Below are 22,936 nucleotides of genomic sequence, written 5' to 3' on the forward strand. Positions count from 1 at the left end.
ATAGAAAAAATTCTGAAGAATCTAATAGGTATTTTGGAAAAAATGGTGCCACCCTATAGCCTAGTGCCATTTTTCATAGTAGCACCACCATTTTGAGCAAATGAAGCCCACCCACAAGAAAAAATGGTGCCACATTATAACCTGCCACCATTTTCTCCAAAATTGCCCTTATTTTGTTTTGGAACTCCAAGAATGCATGGAACCCACATTTTTTGACTTTTCCTAAGCCGCTATTAGATCTCCCACCTTGTTTTTATGCCTCCATGTGGTATATGACTTAGGATAACATGAGAACATCTATTTAAAGAGATTTTGCAGGTGGAAAAAAAGGATTTTCGGGTAAGGCCCCTTGGTAGATCTTCTTCAACCTCCAACCTTGGGATACTTGTTGTAGCTTGAATTAATCTTTGTAATCTTTTCTAGCTTTTAAGAGATTGTTATGTATTAAACTCTTTTATCTTGATTGTGTTTGTATTTAGCTACATTTACTATTTAGTTTTATATAACTTTAAAACTTTTTCTTGGATTTTAATGGTTCTTATTTCATACTTTATTTTTATTATTAATTTTGATTCAATTTTCATGTCTTTGAGTAGTGGATTAGGCCAAGGAGAACGGAATCCTTACAACCTCCCTTCTACCCATGGAATGACTCAAATCTTGGACATTTGATGATATATTCATCTTGTGAGTCGGATAATTTGTTTTTAATTAGAAAACCATTCCTTGATACTTGGAAATTAGAGTTTAGAAGCTTAATGGTTGAGAACTATTTTGACTTGAGACTGCCATTATTGAGCTCTTAATACTATGATTTGACAATTAAATAGGTAGTGGAGGCTCCAAGGATAGCATAAGTAATTTATCTTTGACTAGAATACTATGCCTAGATGCTTGAAAATTAGAGTTTAAGGGCCCCTTTGGGGGTATCTCAAACACTTAATGGTGAAAACCATTTTGACTTAAGACGACCATTATGGAGCCTTTAATGCTGCAATTTAGCAAGTAAATGGGTTGTGGGGGCTTTAAGGATTTTACATGGTGGTCCAATTCACAAGTTTGAAGCATTAAGTTTAATTACATAATGCTTGAATTGAAAATTCTCCAACTGAGTGCACCTTTAGGTAGTTTTGGTTGTGTTAGCATAATCGTGGGTCCTTTCATGAAAAGAAGAAAGCCCAAAGGACCCCTTATCCTTAATACTTTCTCCCTATAGGTGATTTTCCATCTCATTAGATGCAAGCTTTTTCTCCAAAGAAACCCCACCCCACAAGAAATCCCTCTAAATTGTCTCATGCCTTAAGCTTAACATCTTAGGCAAGACAAAAAGAGACATTTGCAAAATGGGAAGGCTTGATAAGGTGCTTTTAATAAGATTAAGCCTCCCATCTTTAGAGAGATAACGTCTTTTCCACATAGCCAGCCTCTTATGGACTCTCTCCTCTGCGAAATGCCACCAAGTCGTTGATTCATAGAAACATTAGGAATATTGCCCACTGAGTTGGGCTTATATATTCATATTTTGATTACTCTCATCTTTGACATTTTGATTGAGCCTGAGTTTATTTAATGATATCTAACAGAGATGTAGCCAGATAAAAGATTCTAAATTGGTTACCAATTAGAATTTTAGGTTATCACCCTAAAAAAGATACCATCCTTGATATTAAATAAATAAATAAATAAAATTAAAAAAAAAAAAATCTTCTTATGCGATCAAAATTCGTTTACACAATCCAACACCATTTTCAACAAGTAAAGCTAAACAGAGATGACTGAACCATGCATATACTACAGAATCTAAGAAAAGCCTCAACCGAGGAACAAATGAACTGGCTTGGCCCTGTATATGAAAGACCCAAGCTCAGGCAAAGTGGGGATAGCTGAAGAACCATAATCAAGCAAAGCACCAACTACATAACCCACAACAATATTATTCAAAAAGCTGAAACATTTCCTAACATTCTAAAACAAAAAAGGACGATGATAAAGAATAGAAGAACCTGGGTCTTGTAAAGATCTTCATTGTAAATGTCTTCAAGGGACCAAGAAAACAGCCGCTGAGTCAACCCAGAGTCTTTGGGAATTGCTCTGTTCTTCCTCTCCATCTTTCTCTATTTTTGAACCAAGTCTAGCAAGTCAAGCAAGTCAACTAAGTCCTTAAGCCCTTCAACCCATCAAACAAAGCTACATATAGAGAGAGAAATGACGAAACTTAGCTAGAAAGGAAGCAAAAATGAGAGGCGCAGGAAATCTAGGAATCTACAGTGGAAACATAGGCTTTCTCATGTCCAGTAGCATTCCTCCATTCATAGCTTTTACACAAAGAGAAAGGCATTCCATCGTGCAAACCTTAAAAAAAGGAAGCCAAAGTAATATAAAAGAACGAAAAAGTATGCGGTAAAGGAATCACAGTCCAAAAGTTGCCTGGTATTTCTCAATCAACTTCCACACTCCCACTCCTATTCAAAATAAATAAATAAATTCTCCCCCTTTTAATATTTCCTTAATTCTTTTTTCTTTTTACTTTTTATACATGCGTTCTCTACGTATTTCTTAAAATTATTTTTGAAATTTTAAAAACTTGAAAAAACAAGACTACAACCAAATATATTTTATTTCAACAAAAAAATTCATACAAAAAGTGGAAAAATATTATGGTCTGTTTAGTAACTAATTTCAAAAATAGTTTTAAAAAACAATTTTTGAAAATAGTTTTTAAAAATTGTTCTATATATTTTGTAAAACAAAAATTTATTTGAAAATCTAAAATATTTTTAACCTACTTTTAATATTTTTAAAATATATAAAAATAAAATTTATATCTAATGTTTTATTTTTAATAATTCTATATGTTTGTATAATTATTTTTTAAATAATTTTTAGAAAATATGTGAAAACAACAAAAAATAAATAAAAGATATTATCTAAAAATGTCATATTTTTTTATTTTAAGCATAAAAAACAAAAAATAATTTTTGATTGTCAAATATATTTTTTTTACTTTTTTTTGTTCTAAAGAATAAAAAATTATCTCGAAACAATTGTCAAACAAATACTTACTTTTTAATAATTTTACAAGTTTTTTTGAAACCTATATATAAAGTTATTTTATTTAATAAATTTTATAACATTAATATTATAGTCTAAAATTATTATTTGAAATTAGAAATTTTCAATTTCTAACCAAACACAAAATTTTATTCAAAAACAAACCAAAAGGTAGCCTTTTACATCATTGAATACTTCTGCCAAAACTATCACCTCCATCATTACTTATATCATTTTCTTTTACCACCTTATTAAGTAATAATTAACAAATTGGTACTCATATATTTTTTAAAAATGAAAAATTGTTTTCTAAATTTGAAAACATGTTCAAGAATTTTTTTTTAACAGTTTTTTTTTTTTAAAAAAAATGTTTTGAAAAGAGTGCATTTTTTTTATAATATATTTTAATTATTTTTTGGAGATTGTTTTAAAAGATAATTATATAAACTTAAAAAACAATTGAAAATAATTACAGATAAAAATTATTTTAAAATTTGTTTGGAAAAACTTTTTTGAAGAATATTTTAAATTTTTGAAAGGGTTTTTCTTCCAAAAAAACTATTTAAGAATTATTTTTCAAAACCTTTTTCAGAAACTCTCTGGGAAAACATTAAAAAAAAAAATTAATTAATTTATTCTTGCTTTAAAAGTGGTCATGAAATTGACAGAAGGAAGAATGAGGTTCCCTTCCCTTTTTTGATACTTTCATTCCATTAGCACCATATTTATTCTCTGGAATGCTTTATTTAGCACTAGGCATACGTCAGTTTACTGTGGAAAAAAAATGCTGCCCCTTTCCTTTTTCCCTCTTCACTAAATAGAAAATGTTGATTGAAGAAGATAGAAAATTTTCAAGTACATATTTCCAGTTTTCTTTTCACTTCTCTTGTTGGGCCATTATTCCTAGCTGTGATTTCTGCAGCATCATCCACTGTTGTTATCTTCAGTAATCCTGGACCCAGCAGCTGCAGCATTCTTCAAGCATATCTGTCTCATGAAGGGCTCCACCCTCGCCTTTCCTGACTGCAACTGCTTCAAAAGTAGTTGAAAATTTGACATGTTTTTCTCAAGATTCTTCCCACTGAAAACAAGAAAGCAAAAAGCTGGGTAAAATTTTCTTTCACCAACAAAAATACAGTTCTGCTACAACAAATAAAAGATGGGTTCCGCAGACTCAATCCACAAATGGTGGCCCAATTAGGCAATTTGAGAATGGCATAGAATTAGAGCCTCAAACAATGACATATATTCGAGTTATACCTGAAAACTGGACTCCAATTCAGCAGATAAGAAAGCTGCTTCAAGCCATCAACCATTATGTTTGCATAAAATGGACTCCCATTCAGCAGATAAGGAAGCTGCTTAAAGCCATCAACCATTCTGTTTGCATGCCAAAGAAGATTCCCATCTTCGCAGTGGACCCTGTTTGGTTCCCTAGCCATGTTTTCATCTTCACTGTCACAAGGGATCATCTGAAAGTATTGGGTCATGACAGCAACTATGAGGTTGATACTTTTCTCCACCAAGACCTGAAAATATCAAGAAGATAGAACATGTGAAAGATTCTAATTAATCTGGTTGCAAGCTTTCAGAATGCTAAAAGAGGCCATTCGGTATTTTACCTGCACCCTTGGGTTATTTAAATTGAATTTTTCCATGCCCGAATCCTTTGCATTCTCTAATGGCTTCAGAGCATTAAATATTTCACAGAAGTGTTCATAATTCTCCTGCAGATCATTTCCTTCAGCTTCATTCCTCACCTTCATGTTCAGGTCTGCAGTGGATGAGTTTGAAGAATCAGGCTCAGACCCTTTCCCACAATCACTATAGATCAATGATTGCTGTCCACGGCTTGAAACATTTTTCGTAAACAATACACGTAGTATGCCCTCTTTGTTTTGGTTGACCACATCATCCACAAGAATTGCATCAGGAGAGAAGTGAAAATGATTATTTCCCCAACTCACTATCACAAGCACACTCTCAATCTGCTTTAGAGCTTCAGCAAGTACTTCAACAAAACTGCGTTTCTGTCTACCAAGAAAGGCATCGTAGAATGGCTTTGGTAGATGTGAAATAATGCAGTTCCTATCGAGCAAATCAAAGAGTAAATCAAAATGCTTTCCAGAGTTCACACAAATTAAACACATTATCACAACTAGTCTTAACACCAGCACTGGATAGTCCATTGAATTTGTATTAGATTTTTCAAGCCATTCCACTGTTCCCTCCACATCGCAAAGTAGCTCATGAACTATGGAGGCCATGAAACAGTAAGTGTCACCCAATATCTCAGTCTTCTCAGATGCACCCACATCAGTCAGTGAACTGGCACTCAGGGTGGTCTTCCCCTGCGGGAAAATAAGCCATTCAACCACCAAAGCTTTAGTTGTGAAGACGTATCCCTGGCAATAAGACACTAAAAACAAAAGGTGTTCCACAAGATACAAGAAGCAAACTGGTGACATAAAATCAATTTCTTTCCTCCGCTTGGCATGGTAAGTATCATCCAGAGCTCCATGGAGCTTCAAAATCAGTGAAAGTTCTTGCTGAGCAGCAGCAGAACTGTTTGAAGACAGTTCTGATCTCTTAATTACACATAGTCTCTTAATGAACTCTTTCCATGGGGAATCCTTATTAAAGCTTTCCGCAGATTTGTCAGTTAGCTTACTTAACCCAAGCATAATTATCACTGCCCTCCCAATTTGACCATATGTAAGGTTTCCCTTCAAGCTCATGGTTTTAAGAATAACTTCTCTAAGTAAATTCCAAGCAAGCTTATTTTCTCTGAGAGAAACCATATCCTCAGTAGATGATTTTCGCCAGTCAAGAGGATATATGTAGCCAAAGAAGCGCTCACTTGATTTTTCAAGAAACATTTGGAGTGTCTTGGCATGAGGATGCCAGCTGTGCAGTGACCCTGTCTTCATAAGAAAATTGGTCGCATCTAATATATAAATAAGAGGAATGCTTTGGCAAAACACAGGAAAGGAATTCCTGGTACAGAACTGATATAAGGCTTCAAGATTTTCCAAAATCTTTACGCCCACAGAAAGTAATTCTGAACACCAATAACTCCTGGCAGCAGAGGCAAACTGACTAGCATCAATGAAGACCAATTTTCCATTTCTTTGCAAAAATCTGTCATCGGTTTTCCTAACCCAATCTGCCTCAGGGTTGAGCACAAGGTAAAGAGGAGTTCGCTTATTGGGCTGCTTCAGCACACCCAGGTAATTCAAACAGAACTCTTTATAATCCACATATTTCTTAATAGCTCCACCGAGATATTCTAATATATTCACAATCTCATCCTTCCAGAAGTTCCAAAACTTCCAAAAGTGAACCAAAGTTTCAATGGAGAACTGGTTACTGGATATTCTTTCTTCTGAATGTGTTGTCAGATAGGTATATAAATCAGATTTCCCCCTATCCTCCAAGGTACTTATTAAATGAAGGTGAGCATCAATGATTTTTCGAGCAGATAAGATTTCACCTCTAACACTTCCATTATTCTGGGAAGATCTAAAATACTCATTCAGCTCAAACAAGGTACTCCGTTTATGTGATAAGATGTCAACCTCTGTACAGATAAATCCATAAAATTGCTTTGAAACCCTCTCAGCATTTACTTTGGCTTTGTTTACAAGCTCCTTCTTTCGTATAAAATGCTTCAAAGGCCATCCTTTGCTTCCAGGTTGCCAGAGAGAATTGACTAACACATACTGCAGAATAGCCTTTGACGAATCTTCCAAACATCCAGCCTCCACCAGCATTTCAACCTCTAATGATATATCTCCAATGCACTTTGCAATATTTGCAGCCTCAACAAAGTTTTCCTTTTCTTTTTCAATCAAAAGAAGCTCATCGAGACAACGTAAGTCCCTCAAGAAAGTGCGAATCAACTCAAAGGAATGGAAAGCTCTAACATACTTCATCATGCCTGTGAGATCTTTAAGCTCATGATGGTGACGTGCACATCCTTCTAACAAATTCTGTTCAATTCTGTGTATTTCACGACTTTCCTTAATAGCACCTTTACTGTTTTGTTTCCACTGCTGTATGAACTGCAAACCCATGTAGAAGAGTCTTCCTTTAATGCATAAAGCCAAACACTCTGATAAAAAGTTTCCTTTAGCATAGGCCTCAGCTGCACTCTTAGGATCCCCACATTTTTCCATATAAATTCTACCTGCTCAAGAATTATGTTACAATATAGAAAGTCAATTCTCCCCAACCCCCAAAAAAAAGGATAAGAACTAAAAATTCAATTAAATTTGAATTCCAGATGATAGTACAATTGAGCAATAATCCAAGATGATTGCTAGCATGGCCAGTGGAAAATCATGCGAGCAGAAATCAGAGTGGGATAGTAAATACAACTTCAAATTCAAAGTTTTTCATGATCATAAACTGGAATATTAGTTTAAGATAGCCTTGAAGTAAGTTTACAGCAAGATGATTATGAAAAAAGAAGAAACAACACATTAACTCGGAGACAAGGCTCCACGTTAAATCACCATTAACTCCATCTGTGCAATGCTAACATACTAAAACATTAACCTATGAGACAACCAATCAGGCAGGCCATGTGCCTCTTTATTATCAACAATAGGTAATATTTTGTTCTTCAGGGTCGCAAAGCTGCTTGCGCTTGGTAAGATTGATTTTCTAGTGTCGTCTATCTTTAGGACTAAAACTTAGGAGTCTTCACTACCAACCCCATGGCTTGGTTTAGAAATTTAGGGATATTGCTAACTTTCATAGACTGAAGGTGATGGAACAGATCAAATAGGAGACGCCTGCAAGGCTATGGAGTTGATATGGGAATGCCAAGTGAGAATGTTTTTTCAAATTCCCAAACACCATGTCTACATATGGGCACTCCAGATATAAAGTGATAAAAATGACAGGGTATGTATCTGGGAGAGGTTTGTATTAGGAGGGCTGTAATTATATGGCCAAAATGCTGGATTATTAATGCACTTCTCAAGAATATTTCTGATATTTTGATGTATAGAACCTTGACTAATACATCACGAATGTTAAAAGGGATTTTTCAATGCTACTGAACTCTGTTGAGTAGAGAAAGTGCTATCCTTCAAGTCAAATAAAAAAAAGGGAGGGGGGGAGGGAAACATGCAATATATTAAGACTATATTTGGTCCCGGAAAATTGAGGGAAAATATAAGAGAAGGAAAACAGAGGGGAAAAGTAGGAGAGAAAAAGTGAAGAAAAACAAATAAATCATGTTTGCATGCTACTTCAAACTTATTTTAACTCTTCAATATAAAGATTAACTAATTTTAAAACATAATTTTCTAATAAATTTGAACTATATTTGATTTTTTTTGGTATTTTCCATAGTTCAAACTTGAGAAAATAATTTTCCTTTGCATTTTTTTTCTTTCCTGAATACTTTCTGGAGTCCAAGCATAACTAAAACAAAAAGGAACAAAGACTTCAAACCCAATAGAATACAAGTGTAGGTTCAAGACTAAAAGGCAAAGAACACCGCTTTGATCTTCAATTTTGTGGTAAGTCATCGGTATTAGACTTTTTATTGGCCAGAAACCATGCCAAAGCCTAGACCTTAGACACAGCTTTAGATTTCCCAATGAGACTGACCTTTCCAATGGTGATTAGAGGACTACTCAAAATACATGGTGACAAAGAACTATTTGAGGAAACGAGTACTGAAGGCATCAAAGTCGGACACCTCTAATCCAGAAAAGCAGTAGAGCAATATACATTGTGCAAAGAAAACATGAAGGAAAACTACATGAATAAAGTCATCATGAGGGGAGGCCACTAAGAAAGCTACACTAGGCCTTCATACTAGGACTTAATGAAGAGATCCAAGCTTCTTGAAAGCACTGCTAATTGTTCATCAAGTTGATCTACCCACCTCGGCTAAAGTCAGGTTTCTCCTCTCCAACATGTGAGCTCAATAAATTGGAGAGATAAACAAAAAATTAGATTTGAACTTATGACTCCTGAAAATGAAGCTGACTTAGGCTAACGACTGAACAATAGTTACCTTAAAGTCATCCTTCTGCATCGGACATGATGATTTTAGCAAAATAAGTCCACAAATTGAGTCTAGAATTCTGAAGTTAGAGCTAAACTAGTCTGCCCATAAAGGGCTGTTGACAATCGAATTATTTTAAAATTTTGTTAGGAGTGTTAAACCTTTGGCAACCTTTTTGGCCATTTTATTAGAATTGTACAACCTTTGGCTGCACAAGTTCAAGTGTGTGTGAGGGACTTCGTGATATTAACACTCAAAACCGCTTAAGTGGCCACCTTGTTTTAGAAGAGATGTATCATCCTTCATTTCCCAAGCATTAGCAGTTGCTATCATCTTGGGTTGCAGTATTGCACTATTAGATGAATCTGGTAGACATACCATAGAAGATAATGAAAAAAGTTTATCAAGACTCATTTAAAAGCAGAATCAAAGTAATAAACAGAAAAGCGAGTATAGACATGCAAGCCAAGTAATGATGTCAACAGCTGTGTGATGAAGCAATTGAAAAAGGGACAACTGTTTATGTAAACATCATGCAATCCTTCAACATTCAGACTAGTAAAAAGCTGTGAACTGACCATTAATTTCAAAGTAAATTAAAGAATTTACAGTTTCAACTTAATCCTGCAGGATATGCCCGAATTTTCAGATAAGAATTCCTGATATAAACTGGTTAAAAATGAAAAAAAACAAATACCTGCTCTTTCATAGTTCTTCATTTCAAAAAAACACTTGGCAGCATATTCAGCCTTGCCAATGCCTTCAAACAAATCAGCAGCCTCATTAAGATAATTTTTGGCTATTTGAGGACTTGAACTGGATATACTATTAGCCAACGCTTGAAGATTAGCAGCCCTAACAAACTTTTCATTGTATGTGTCCCCTGCTTTTTCAAAGCACATTCTTGCCATTTCATAGTTATGTTCATAGAAGAGCTGCGTGTAAAAAACAATAATGTCTCAGAAAAAGATATTCATAAAGGAATGCTTCATGATCAACTCAAATTCAACAACAATAGCAGCAGAACTTGAAATAGCAGTATCAATAACAGCAGGGAGATGATAAATGGAAACTGGTTTTAGTTTTGCAGTAAATTCTTTTAGATTTCTCAGTTTACTAGCTTCAGGTGGTGCTCAAGAAAAAGAAGCACAAATAATGTTGGCAATAACAATAAGAACAAAAATATTAAAAATCAAACCTTGAAACCCTGTGACCTCCACTCATCTGGTCTGCTTGCAACTTGCATTCCCTGAGCAACTAAATCATGCAGACATCTGAACTCAATGAGGGACAACTTTTCCCAGTATTCCAACATTGGTTTGGAAACTTCATCTATATTATCACAGATCCATAACCTTTGCCGTGTACGAGTTATTGCCACATATAGTTGCTTCAGCTCAGAGCACAAGACATTGTGTTTTGCCTCATCAAAACTTGGAAAAGATATAAGGGATTTAGAATCAACCAAATTAATCTTTTTCACAAACTGATATAAGACTCTCCAATGGTGTTTGAAAGGGCATGACCCAAAGAAGTTACACAACAAGACATCCTTCAAAAGGAAAACAATAAGAAGTCAAAGAACTAGTCATAGGAGTAAAAATATAAAGTATATTAACATGTCATTCGAATGAATGTGAGGATGCCAGTTACTTCATGAAAGGTATGCTTCATGCAAAACAAACGCATATCCTTTAATTGTTGGAAAACATTATACGAAAAGCACAGTATGAAGTGTTACAATATAGTAGGGTCATGCAGGATTTAGAACAGCAACGGGAAATCATAGCAAAGCCTAAGCTGATGAAAGGATAGAAGTTGTTGGTATCATTGATCCATCAAAAACAATCTTAACCCTTTTTTCTCAAAAGAAATCATAAAAATACATAAACAAACAAATTTATGGATTATAAATAAAATATCATTTACCCGAAACTCTAGGCCCTTGCACTCCAATATTGTCAGAACAAGAGCTTTATTTCCAACATATTTAGAAATTTCCTCCTTAGCAGAATCATTCCGCACTAATATAACCTGCTCCGCTCCAAAACCAACATTCCCTTTGGCATTTTCGCTATCTCCAAAAATAGTTGATAATGCATCTTTGAAATTCCCACATTCAATAAAAAATGGAGCTTCCCCATTTATAAGGCTTGTCTTAGGGTTCAATTCATCAATAGTTAAAGGGAAGAAATGGTAAAGAAGGTCAATTATACTTTGTGCTAAGTTAGTGTGAATACAGAAAAAGGTAGAATCCGGGCCAGTACCGAGATCAGGTAGAATCCGTGCGAGTACCGAAAAACTTACCCGGCGAGTCCCGAAAAAGGTTACCATCAGTGTGAATACAGAAAAATGGTAGAATCCGGGCCAATACCGGGTCAGGTAGAATCTATGCGAGTACCCAAAAATTGACCGGGCGAATCCCGGAAAAGGTTACGATCAGTGTGAATACGGAAAAATGGTAGAATCTGGGCCAGTACCGGGATCAGGCAGAATCCGTGCAAGTATCGAAAGACTGACCGGGCGAGTCCCGAAAAAGGTTACCATCAGTGTGAATACAGAAAAAAGGTACAATCTGGGCCAGTACCGGGATCAGGTAGAATCCGTGTGAGTACCGAAAAACTTACCCGACGAGTCCCGAAAAAGGTTACCATCAGTGTGAATACGGAAAAATGGTAGAATCCGGGCCAGTACCGGGATCCGGTAGAATCCGTGCGAGTACCGAAAAACTTACCGGGCGAGTCCCGGAAAAGGTTACGATCAGTGTGAATACGGAAAAATGGTAGAATCCGGGCCAGTACCGGGATCAGGTAGAATCCGTGCGAGTACCGAAAAACTGACCCGACGAGTCCCGAAAAAGGTTACCTTCGGTGTGAATACCGAAAAATTGTAGAATCCGGGCGAGTACCGGTTCAGGTGGAATATGAGCGAGTACCGAAAAATTGACCGGATGAGTCCCGAAAAATGTTACCATCAGTGGGAATACAGAAAAAAGGTAGAATCCGGGCCAGTACTGGGATCAGGTAGAATCCGTGCGAGTACCAAAAAACTGAACCGGTCAGTCCCGAAAAAGGTTACCATCAGTGTGAATACCGAAAAATGGTAGAATCCGGGCATGTATCGGTTTAGGTAGAATATGTGCGAGTACCGAAAAATTGACCGTGCGAGTACCGAAAAAGTTTACCATCAGTCTGAAAACAGAAAAAAGGTAGAATCCGGGCCAGTACCGGGATCAGGTAGAATCCGTGCGAGTACTGAAAAACTAACCAGGCGAGTCCCGGAAAAGGTTACCATCAGTGTGAATACGGAAAAATGGTAGAATCCGGGCCAGTACCGGGATCAGGTAGAATCCGTGCGAGTACCGAAAAACTGACCGGGCGAGTCCCGAAAAAAGATACGATGAGTGTGAATACGTAAAAGTGGTAGAATCCGGGCAAATACCGGGATCAGATAGAATCCGTGCGAATACTGAAAAACTGACTGGCCGAGTCCCGAAAAAGGTTACCATCAGTGTGAATACAGAAAAAAGGTAGAATCCGGGCCAGTACCGGGATCAGGTTGAATTCGTGCGAGTACTGAAAAACTTACCCGGCGAGTCCCGAAAAAGGTTACCATCAGTGTGAATACGGAAAAATGGTAGAATCCGGGCCAGTACCGGGATCCGGTAGAATCCGTGTGAGTACCGAAAAACTGACCGGGCGAGTCCCGGAAAAGGTTACGATCAGTGCGAGTACGAAAAAATTGTAGAATCCGGGCCAGGACCGGGATTAGGTAGAATCCGTGCGAGTACCGAAAAATTGACCAGGCGAGTCCCGGAAAAGGATACAATGAGTGTGAATACGTAAAAATGGTAGAATCCCGGTCAGAACCTGGATCAGGTAGAATCCGTGCGAGTACCGAAAAACTGACCCGACGAGTCCCGAAAAAGGTTACGATCAGTCTGAATACGGAAAAATGGTAGAATCCGGGCCGGTACCGGGTTGAGGTAGAATATGAGCGAGTACCGAAAAACTGACCGGGCGAGTCCCGAAAAACGTTACTATAAGTGTGAATACAGAAAAAAGGTAGAATCCGGGCCAGTACTGGGATAAGGTAGAATCCGTGCGAGTACCGAAAAACTGACCCGGTGAGTCCCGAAAAAGGTTACCATCAATGTGAATACCGAAAAATGGTAGAATCCCGGCAAGTATCGGTTCAGGTAGAATATGTGCGAGTACCGAAAAATTGACCGGGCGAGTCCCAAAAAAGTTTACCATCAGTCTGAAAACAGAAAAAGGTAGAATCCGGGCCAGTACCGGGATCAGGTTGAATCCGTGCGAGTATCGAAAAACTGACCGGGCGAGTCAGGAAAATGTTACGATCAGTGTGAATACGGAAAAATGATAGAATCCGGGCCAATACCGGGATTAGGTAGAATCCGTGCGAGTACCGAAAAACTGACCCGGCGAGTCTCGAAAAAGGTTACGATCAGTGTGAATACGGAAAAATGGTAGATTCCGGGCCAGTACCGAGATTAGGTAGAATCCGTGCGAGTACCGAAAAATTGACCGGGCGAGTCCCAGAAAAGGTTACGATCAGTGTGAATACGAAAAAATTGTAGAATCCGGGCCAGTACCGGGATTAGGTAGAATCCGTGCGAGTACCAAAAAATTGACCGGGCGAGTCCCGGAAAAGGATACAATGAGTGTGAATACGTAAAAATGGTAGACTCTGGGCCAGTACCGGGATCAGGTAGAATCCGTGCGAATACCGAAAAACTGACCCGACGAGTCCCGGAAAAGCTTACCATTAGTGGGAATACCGAAAAGTGGTAGAATCCGGGTCAGAACCTGGATCAGGTAGAATCCGTGCGAGTACCGAAAAACTGACTCGACGAGTCCCGAAAAAGGTTACGATCAGTCTAAATACGAAAAAATGGTAGAATCCGGGCCGGTACCAGGTTCAGGTAGAATATGAGCGAGTACCGAAAAACTGATCGGGCGAGTCCCGAAAAACGTTACCATCAGTGTAAATACAGAAAAAAGGTAGAATCCTTGCCAGTACTGGGATCAGGTAGAATCCGTGCGAGTACCGAAAAACTAACCCGGCGAGTCCCGAAAAAGGTTACGATCAGTGTGAAAACGGCAAAATGGTAGAATCCGGGCCAGTACCGGGATCAGGTAGAAGCTGTGCGAGTACCAAAAAACTGACCGGGCTAGTCCCGAAAAAGGTTACGATCAGTGTGAATACGGAAAAATGGTAGAATCCGGGCGAGTACCGGGGTAAGGTAGAATCCGTGTGACTACCGAAAAATTTACCCGACGAGTCCCGAAAAAGGTTACCTTCAGTGTGAATACCGAAAAATGGAAGAATCCGGGCAAGTACCGGTTCAGGTAGAATTTGTGCGAGTATTGAAAAACTGACCGGGCGGGTCCCGAAAAACGTTAGCATCAGTGTGAATACGGAAAAATGGTAGAATCCGGGCTGGTACCGGGATCAGGTAGAATCCGTGCGAGTACCGAACAACCGACCCGGCGAGTCTCGAAAAAGGTTACGATCAGTGTGAATACGGAAAAATGGTAGAATCTGGGCCAGTACCGGGATCAGGTAGAATCCGTTCAAGCACCGAAAAACTGGCCGGGTGAGTCCCGGAAAAGGTTACGATCAGTCTGAGTACCGAAAAATGGTAGAATCCGGGCCAGTACCGGGATCAGGTAGAATCTGTGCCAGTACCGAAAAACTGACCAGGCGAGTCCCGGAAAAGGTTACGATCAGTCTGAATACCGAAAAATGGTAGAATCCGGGCCAGTACCGGGATCAGGTAGAATCCGTTCGAGTACCGAAAAACTGACCCGGCGAGTCCCGGAAAAGGTTGCGATAAGTCTGAATACGGAAAAATGGTAGAATCTGGGCCAGTACCGGGATCAGGTAGAATCCGTGCGAGTACCGAAAAACTGACCGGGTGAGTCCCGGAAAAGGTTACGATCAGTCTGAATACCGAATAATGGTAGAATCCGGGCCAGTACCTGGATCAGGTAGAATCCGTGCGAGTACCGAAAAATTGACCAGGTGAGTCCCGAAAAAGGATACGATGAGTGTGAATACGTAAAAATGGTAGAATCTGGGCCAGTACCGGGATCAGGTAGAATCCGTGCAAGTACCGAAAAACTGGCCGGGCGTGTCCCGGAAAAGGTTACGATCAGTTTGAATACCGAGAAATGGTAGAATCCGGGGCAGTAGAGGGATTTGGTAGAATCCGTGCGAGTACTGAAAAACTGACCGGGCGAGTCCCGTAAAAGGTTACGATTAGTGTGAATACGAAAAAATTGTAGAATCCGGGCCGGTACCAAGATCAGGTAAAATCCGTGCGAGTACTGAAAAACTGACCGGGCGAGTCCCGGAAAAGGTTACGATCAGTCTGAATAAGGAAAAATGGTAGAATCCGGGCCAGTACCGGGATCAGGTAGAATCCGTGCGAGTACCGAAAAATTGACCAGGCGAGTCCCGAAAAAGGATACAATGAGTGTGATTACGTAAAAATGGTAGAATCTGGGCCAGTACCGGGATCAGGTAGAATCCGTGCGAGTACCGAAAAACTGACCCGACGAGTCTTGAAAAAGCTTACCATTAGTGGGAATATCGAAAAGTGGTAGGATCCCGGTCAGAACCGGGATCAGGTAGAATCCGTGCGAGTACCAAAAAACTGACCTGGAGAGTCCCGGAAAAGCTTACCATCAGTGTGAATACCGAAAAATGGTAGAATCCTGGCCAGTACCGGGATCAGGTAGAATTCGTGCGAGTACCGAAAAACTGACCCGACGAGTCCCGAAAAAGGTTAAGATCAGTCTGAATACGAAAAAATAGTAGAATTCGGGCCGGTACCTGGATCAGGTAGAATCCGTGCGAGTACCGAATAACTGACCGGGCGAGTCCCGAAAAAGGTCACGATCAGTCTGAATACCGAAAAATGGTAGAATCCGGGCCAGTACCGGGATCAGGTAGAATCCGTTCGAGTACTGAAAAAGTTACCAGGCGAGTCCTGGAAAAGGTTACGATCAGTGCGAATACGAAAAAGTTATAGAATCCGGGCCAGTACCGGGATCAGGTAGAATCCGTGCGAGTACCGAAAGACTGACCCGACGAGTCCCGGAAAAGCTTACAATCAGTGTGAATACCGAAAAATGGTAGAATTCGGGCCAGTACCGGGATCAGGTAGAATCCTTGCGAGTACCGAAAAACTGACCGGGCGAGTCCCGGAAAAGGTTACGATCAGTCTGAATACGGAAAAATGGTAGAATCCGGGCCAGTACCGGGATCAGGTAGAATCCGTGCGAGTACCGAAAAACTGACCCGTTACGATCAGTTTGAATACGAAAAAGTTATAGAATCCGGGCCAGTACCGGGATCAGGTAGAATCCGGGCCAGTACCGGGATCAGGTAGAATCCGTTCGAGTACCGAAAAAGTTACCAGGCGAGTCCTGGAAAAGGTTACGATCAGTGCTAATATGAAAAAGTTATAGAATCCGGGCCAGTACCGAGATCAGGTAGAATCCGTGCGAGTACCCAAAGACTGACCCGACGAGTCCCGGAAAAGCTTACAATCAGTGTGAATACCGAAAAATGGTAGAATTCGGGCCAGTACCGGGATCAGGTAGATTCCTTGCGAGTACCGAAAAACTGATCGGGCGAGTCCCGGAAAAGGTTACGATCAGTCTGAATACGGAAAAATGGTAGAATCCGGGCCAGTACCCGGATCAGGTAAAATCCGTGCGAGTGCCGAAAAATTGACCGGGCGAGTCCCGGAAAAGGTTACGATCAGTCTGAATCCGGAAAAATGGTAGAATCCGGCCCAGTACCGGGATCTGGTAAAATCCGTGCGAGTACCAAAAAACTGACCGGGCGAGTCCCGGAAAAGGTTACGATCAGTCTGAATAAGGAAAAATGGTAGAATCCGGGCCAGTACCGGGATCAGGTAGAATCCGTGCGAGTACTGAAAAATTGACCAGGCCTGTCCCGAAAAAGGATACAATGAGTGTGATTACGTAAAAATGGTAGAATCTGGGCCAGTACCGGGATCAGGTAGAATCTGTGCGAGTACCGAAAAACGGACCCGACGAGTTCCGAAAAAGCTTGCCATTAGTGGGAATACCGAAAAAGTGGTAGAATCCCTGTCAGAACCGGGATCAGGTAGAATCTGTTCGAGTACCGAATAACTGACCAGGCGAGTCCCGAAAAAGGTTACGATCAGTCTGAATACGGAAAAATGGTAGAATCCGGGCCAGTACCGGGATCAGGTAGAATCCGTGCGAGTGCCGAAAAATTGATCGAGCGAGTCCCAGAAAAGGTTACGATCAGTGTGAATACGAAAAAATTGTAGAATCCGGGCTAATACCGGGATCAGGTAGAATCCGTGCGAGTACCGAAAAACTATCTGGGCGAGTCCCGGAAAAGGTTACGATCAGTCTGAATACGGAAAAATGGTAGAATCCGGGCCAGTACCGGGATCAGGTAAAATCCGTGCAAGTACCGAAAAACTCATCGTCGAGTCCCGGAAATGATTACGATCAGTCTGAATACGGAAAAATGGTAGAATCTGGGCTAGTACCGGGATCAGGTAGAATCCGTGTGAGTACCGAAAAACTAATCGGGCGAGTCCCGGAAAAGGTTACGATCAGTCTGAATACGGAAAAATGGTCGAATCCGGGCCAATACGGGGATCAGGTAGAATCCGTTCGAGTACCGAAAAAGTTACCAGGCGAGTCCTGGAAAAGGATACGATGAGTGTGAATACGTAAAAATGGTAGAATCTGGGACAGTACCGGGATCAGGAAGAATCCGTGCGAGTACCGAAAAACTAATCGGGCGAGTCCCGGAAAAGGTTACGATCAGTCTGAATAAGGAAAAATGGTAGAATCCGGGCCAGTACCGTGATCAGGTAGAATCCATGCGAGTACTGAAAAATTGACCAGGTGTGTCCCGGAAAAGGATACAATGAGTGTGATTACGTAAAAATGGTAGAATCTGGGCCAGTACCGGGATCAGGTAGAATCTGTGCGAGTACCGAAAAACGGACCCGACGAGTTGCGAAAAAGCTTGCCATTAGTGGGAATACCGAAAAAGTGGTAGAATCCCGGTCAGAACCGGGATCGGGTAGAATCCCAGTCAGAACCGGGATCGGGTAGAATCCCGGTCAGAATCGGGATCAGGTAGAATCCGTTCGAGTACCGAAAAACTGACCCGGCGAGTCCCGAAAAAGCTTACCATCAGTGTGAATACCGAAAAATGGTAGAATCCGGGCCAGTACCGCGATCAGGTAGAATCCGTGCGAGTACCGAAAAACTGACCCGACGAGTCCCGGAAAAGCTTACAATCAGTATGAATACCGAAAAATGGTAGAATTCGGGCCAGTACCGGGATTAGGTAGAATTCGTGCAAGTACCGAAAAACTGACCGGGCGAGTCCCGGAAAAGGTTACGATCAGTCTGAATACAGAAAAATGGTACAATCCGGGCCGGTACCGGGATCAAGTAGAATCCGTGCGAGTACCGAAAAACTGACCCGATGAGTTCCGAAAAAGCTTGCCATTAGTGGGAATACAGAAAAGTGGTAGAATCCCGGTCAGAACCTGGATCAGGTAGAATCCGTTCGAGTACAGAAAAACTGACCCGACGAGTCCCGGAAAAACTTTCCATCAGTGTGAATACCGAAAAATGGTAGAATCCGGGCCAGTACCGGGATCAGGTAGAATCTGTGCGAGTACCGAAAAACTGACTTGACGAGTCCCGGAAAAGCTTACAATCAGTGTGAATACCGAAAAATGGTAGAATTCGGGCCAGTGCCGGGATCAAGTAGAATCCGTGCGAGTACCGAAAAATTGACCAGGCGAGTCCCGGAAAAGGTTACGATCAGTCTGAATACGGAAAAATGGTAGAATCCGGGCCGATACCGGGATCAGGTAGAATCCGTACGAGTACCGAATAACTGACCAGGCGAGTCCCGAACAAGGTTACGATCTGTCTGAATAAGGAAAAATGGTGGAGTCCAGGCCAGTACCGGGATCAGGTAGAATCCGTGCGAGTACTGAAAAATTGACCAGGCGTGTCCCGGAAAAGGATACAATGAGTGTGATTACGTAAAAATGGTAGAATCTGGGCCAGTACCGGGATCAGGTAGAATTTATGCGAGTACCGAAAAACTGACCTGACGAGTCCCGGAAAAGCTTACAATCAGTGTGAATACCGAAAAATGGTAGAATTCGGGCCAGTGCCGGGATCAGGTAGAATCCGTGCGAGTACCGAAAAACTGACCAGGCGAGTCCGGGAAAATGTTACGATCAGTCTGAATACGGAAAAATGGTAGAATCCGGGCCGATACCGGGATCAGGTAGAATCCGTGCGAGTACCGAATAACTGACCATGCGAGTCCCGAACAAGGTTACGATCTGTCTAAATAAGGAAAAATGGTGGAGTCCGGGCCAGTACCGGGATCAGGTAGAATCCGTGCGAGTACTGAAAAATTGACCAGGCGTGTCCCGGAAAAGGATACAATGAGTGTGATTACGTAAAAATGGTAGAATCTGGGCCAGTACCGAGATCAGGTAGAATCCGTGCGAATACCGAAAAACGGACCCGACGAGTTCCGAAAAAGCTTGCCATTAGTGGGAATACTGAAAAGTGGTAGAATCCCGGTCAGAACTTGGATCAGGTAGAATCCGTTCGAGTGCTGAAAAACTGACCCGGCGAGTCCCGGAAAAGCTTTCCATGAGTGTTAATACCGAAAAATGGTAGAATCCAGGCCAGTACCGGGATCAGGTAGAATCTGTGCGAGTACCGAAAAACTGACCCGACGAGTCCCGGAAAAGCTTACAATCAGTGTGAATACCGAAAAATGGTAGAATCCGGGCCAGTACCGGGATCAGGTAGAATCCGTGCGAGTACCGAAAAACTGACCAGGCGAGTCCCGGAAAAGGTTACGATCAGTCTGAATACGGAAAAATGGTAGAATCCGGGCCGATACCGGGATCAGGTAGAATCCTTGCGAGTACCGAATAACTGACCAGGCGATGTCCCGAACAAGGTTACGATCAGTCTGAATAAGGAAAAATGGTGGAATCCGGGCCAGTACCGGGATCAGGTAGAATCCGTGCGAGTACTGAAAAATTGACCAGGCGTGTCCCGGAAAAGAATACAATGAGTGTGATTACGTAAAAATGGTAGAATCTGGGCCAGTACCGGGATCAGGTAGAATCTGTGCCAGTACCGAAAAACGGACCCGACGAGTTCCGAAAAAGCTTGCCATTAGTAGGAATACCAAAAAAGTGGTAGAATCCCGGTCGGAACCGGGATCAGGTAGAATCCCGGTCGGAACCGGGATCAGGTAGAATCCCGGTCAGAACCGGGATCAGGTAGAATCCGTTCGAGTACCGAAAAACTGACCCGACGAGTCCCGGAAGAGCTTACCATCAGTGTGAATACCGAAAAATGGTAGAATCCGGGCCAGTACCGGGATCAGGTAGAATCCGTGCGAGTACCGAAAAACTGACCCGACGAGTCCCGGAAAAGCTTACAATCAGTGTGAATACCGAAAAATGGTAGAATTCGGGCCAGTACCGGGATTAGGTAGAATCCGTGCGAGTACCGAAAAACTGACCGGGCGAGTCCCGGAAAAGGTTACGATCAGTTTGAATACGGAAAAATGGTAGAATCCGGGCCGGTACCGGGATCAGGTAGAATCCGTGCGAGTACCGAAAAACTGACCCGGCGAGTCCCGGAAAAGCTTTCCATGAGTGTGAATACCGAAAAATGGTAGAATCCGGGCCAGTACCGGGATCAGGTAGAATCTGTGCGAGTACCGAAAAACTGACCCGACGAGTCCCGGAAAAGCTTACAATCAGTGTGAATACCGAAAAATGGTAGAATCCGGGCCAGTACCAGGATCAGGTAGAATCCGTGCGAGTACCGAAAAACTGACCAGGCGAGTCCCGGAAAAGGTTACGATAAGTCTGAATACGGAAAAATGGTAGAATCCGGGCCGATACCGGGATCAGGTAGAATCCGTGCGAGTACCGAATAACTGACCAAGCGAGTCCCGAACAAGGTTACGATCAGTCTGAATACCGAAAAATGGTGGAATCCGGGCCAGTGCCGGGATCAGGTAGAATCCGTTCGAGTACCGAAAAAGTTACCAGGCGAGTCCTGGAAAAGGTTACGATCAGTGTGAATACGAAAAAGTTATAGAATCAGGGCCAGTACCGGGATCAGGTAGAATCCGTGCGAGTACCGAAAAACTGACCAGGCGAGTCCGGGAAAATGTTACGATCAGTCTGAATACGGAAAAATGGTAGAATCCGGGCCGATACCGGGATCAGGTAGAATCCGTGCGAGTACTGAATAACTGACCATGCGAGTCCCGAACAAGGTTACGATCTGTCTAAATAAGGAAAAATGGTGGAGTCCGGGCCAGTACCGGGATCAGGTAGAATCCGTGCGAGTACTGAAAAATTGACCAGGCGTGTCCCGGAAAAGGATACAATGAGTGTGATTACGTAAAAATGGTAGAATCTGGGCCAGTACCGAGATCAGGTAGAATCCGTGCGAATACCGAAAAACGGACCCGACGAGTTCCGAAAAAGCTTGCCATTAGTGGGAATACTGAAAAGTGGTAGAATCCCGGTCAGAACTTGGATCAGGTAGAATCCGTTCGAGTGCTGAAAAACTGACCCGGCGAGTCCCGGAAAAGCTTTCCATGAGTGTTAATACCGAAAAATGGTAGAATCCAGGCCAGTACCGGGATCAGGTAGAATCTGTGCGAGTACCGAAAAACTGACCCGACGAGTCCCGGAAAAGCTTACAATCAGTGTGAATACCGAAAAATGGTAGAATCCGGGCCAGTACCGGGATCAGGTAGAATCCGTGCGAGTACCGAAAAACTGACCAGGCGAGTCCCGGAAAAGGTTACGATCAGTCTGAATACGGAAAAATGGTAGAATCCGGGCCGATACCGGGATCAGGTAGAATCCTTGCGAGTACCGAATAACTGACCAGGCGATGTCCCGAACAAGGTTACGATCAGTCTGAATAAGGAAAAATGGTGGAATCCGGGCCAGTACCGGGATCAGGTAGAATCCGTGCGAGTACTGAAAAATTGACCAGGCGTGTCCCGGAAAAGAATACAATGAGTGTGATTACGTAAAAATGGTAGAATCTGGGCCAGTACCGGGATCAGGTAGAATCTGTGCCAGTACCGAAAAACGGACCCGACGAGTTCCGAAAAAGCTTGCCATTAGTAGGAATACCAAAAAAGTGGTAGAATCCCGGTCGGAACCGGGATCAGGTAGAATCCCGGTCGGAACCGGGATCAGGTAGAATCCCGGTCAGAACCGGGATCAGGTAGAATCCGTTCGAGTACCGAAAAACTGACCCGACGAGTCCCGGAAGAGCTTACCATCAGTGTGAATACCGAAAAATGGTAGAATCCGGGCCAGTACCGGGATCAGGTAGAATCCGTGCGAGTACCGAAAAACTGACCCGACGAGACCCGGAAAAGCTTACAATCAGTGTGAATACCGAAAAATGGTAGAATTCGGGCCAGTACCGGGATTAGGTAGAATCCGTGCGAGTACCGAAAAACTGACCGGGCGAGTCCCGGAAAAGGTTACGATCAGTTTGAATACGGAAAAATGGTAGAATCCGGGCCGGTACCGGGATCAGGTAGAATCCGTGCGAGTACCGAAAAACTGACCCGGCGAGTCCCGGAAAAGCTTTCCATGAGTGTGAATACCGAAAAATGGTAGAATCCGGGCCAGTACCGGGATCAGGTAGAATCTGTGCGAGTACCGAAAAACTGACCCGACGAGTCCCGGAAAAGCTTACAATCAGT

At 41.8% G+C, this 22,936-nt stretch overlaps 1 protein-coding gene and 1 long non-coding RNA gene across 2 annotated transcripts; both read right to left on the reverse strand.

The window, feature by feature from the left end:
* Positions 1-1,683: 1,683 nt before the first annotated feature.
* LOC104880752 (uncharacterized) lies at positions 1,684-2,388 on the reverse strand. The gene is made up of 2 exons (XR_786921.3): positions 2,004-2,388; positions 1,684-1,913 (listed from the first exon to the last, which is right to left on the reverse strand). It is a non-coding gene; the product is annotated as an uncharacterized LOC104880752 (long non-coding RNA).
* Positions 2,389-3,818: 1,430 nt separating this feature from the next.
* Positions 3,819-11,197, reverse strand: LOC104880753 (uncharacterized). The gene is made up of 6 exons (XM_010658427.3): positions 11,009-11,197; positions 10,278-10,631; positions 9,777-10,014; positions 4,674-7,240; positions 4,312-4,580; positions 3,819-4,132 (listed from the first exon to the last, which is right to left on the reverse strand). The coding sequence occupies exons 2-6, from the start codon at positions 10,392-10,394 to the stop codon at positions 3,976-3,978; spliced, it is 3,348 nt and encodes a 1,115-aa protein (XP_010656729.3). The 5' UTR covers positions 10,395-10,631; positions 11,009-11,197; the 3' UTR covers positions 3,819-3,975.
* Between the last annotated feature and the right edge of the window lie 11,739 nt (positions 11,198-22,936).

Source organism: Vitis vinifera, chromosome 11 (genome assembly GCF_030704535.1).
Source record: "Vitis vinifera cultivar Pinot Noir 40024 chromosome 11, ASM3070453v1".
NCBI classification, from domain to species: domain Eukaryota; kingdom Viridiplantae; phylum Streptophyta; class Magnoliopsida; order Vitales; family Vitaceae; genus Vitis; species Vitis vinifera.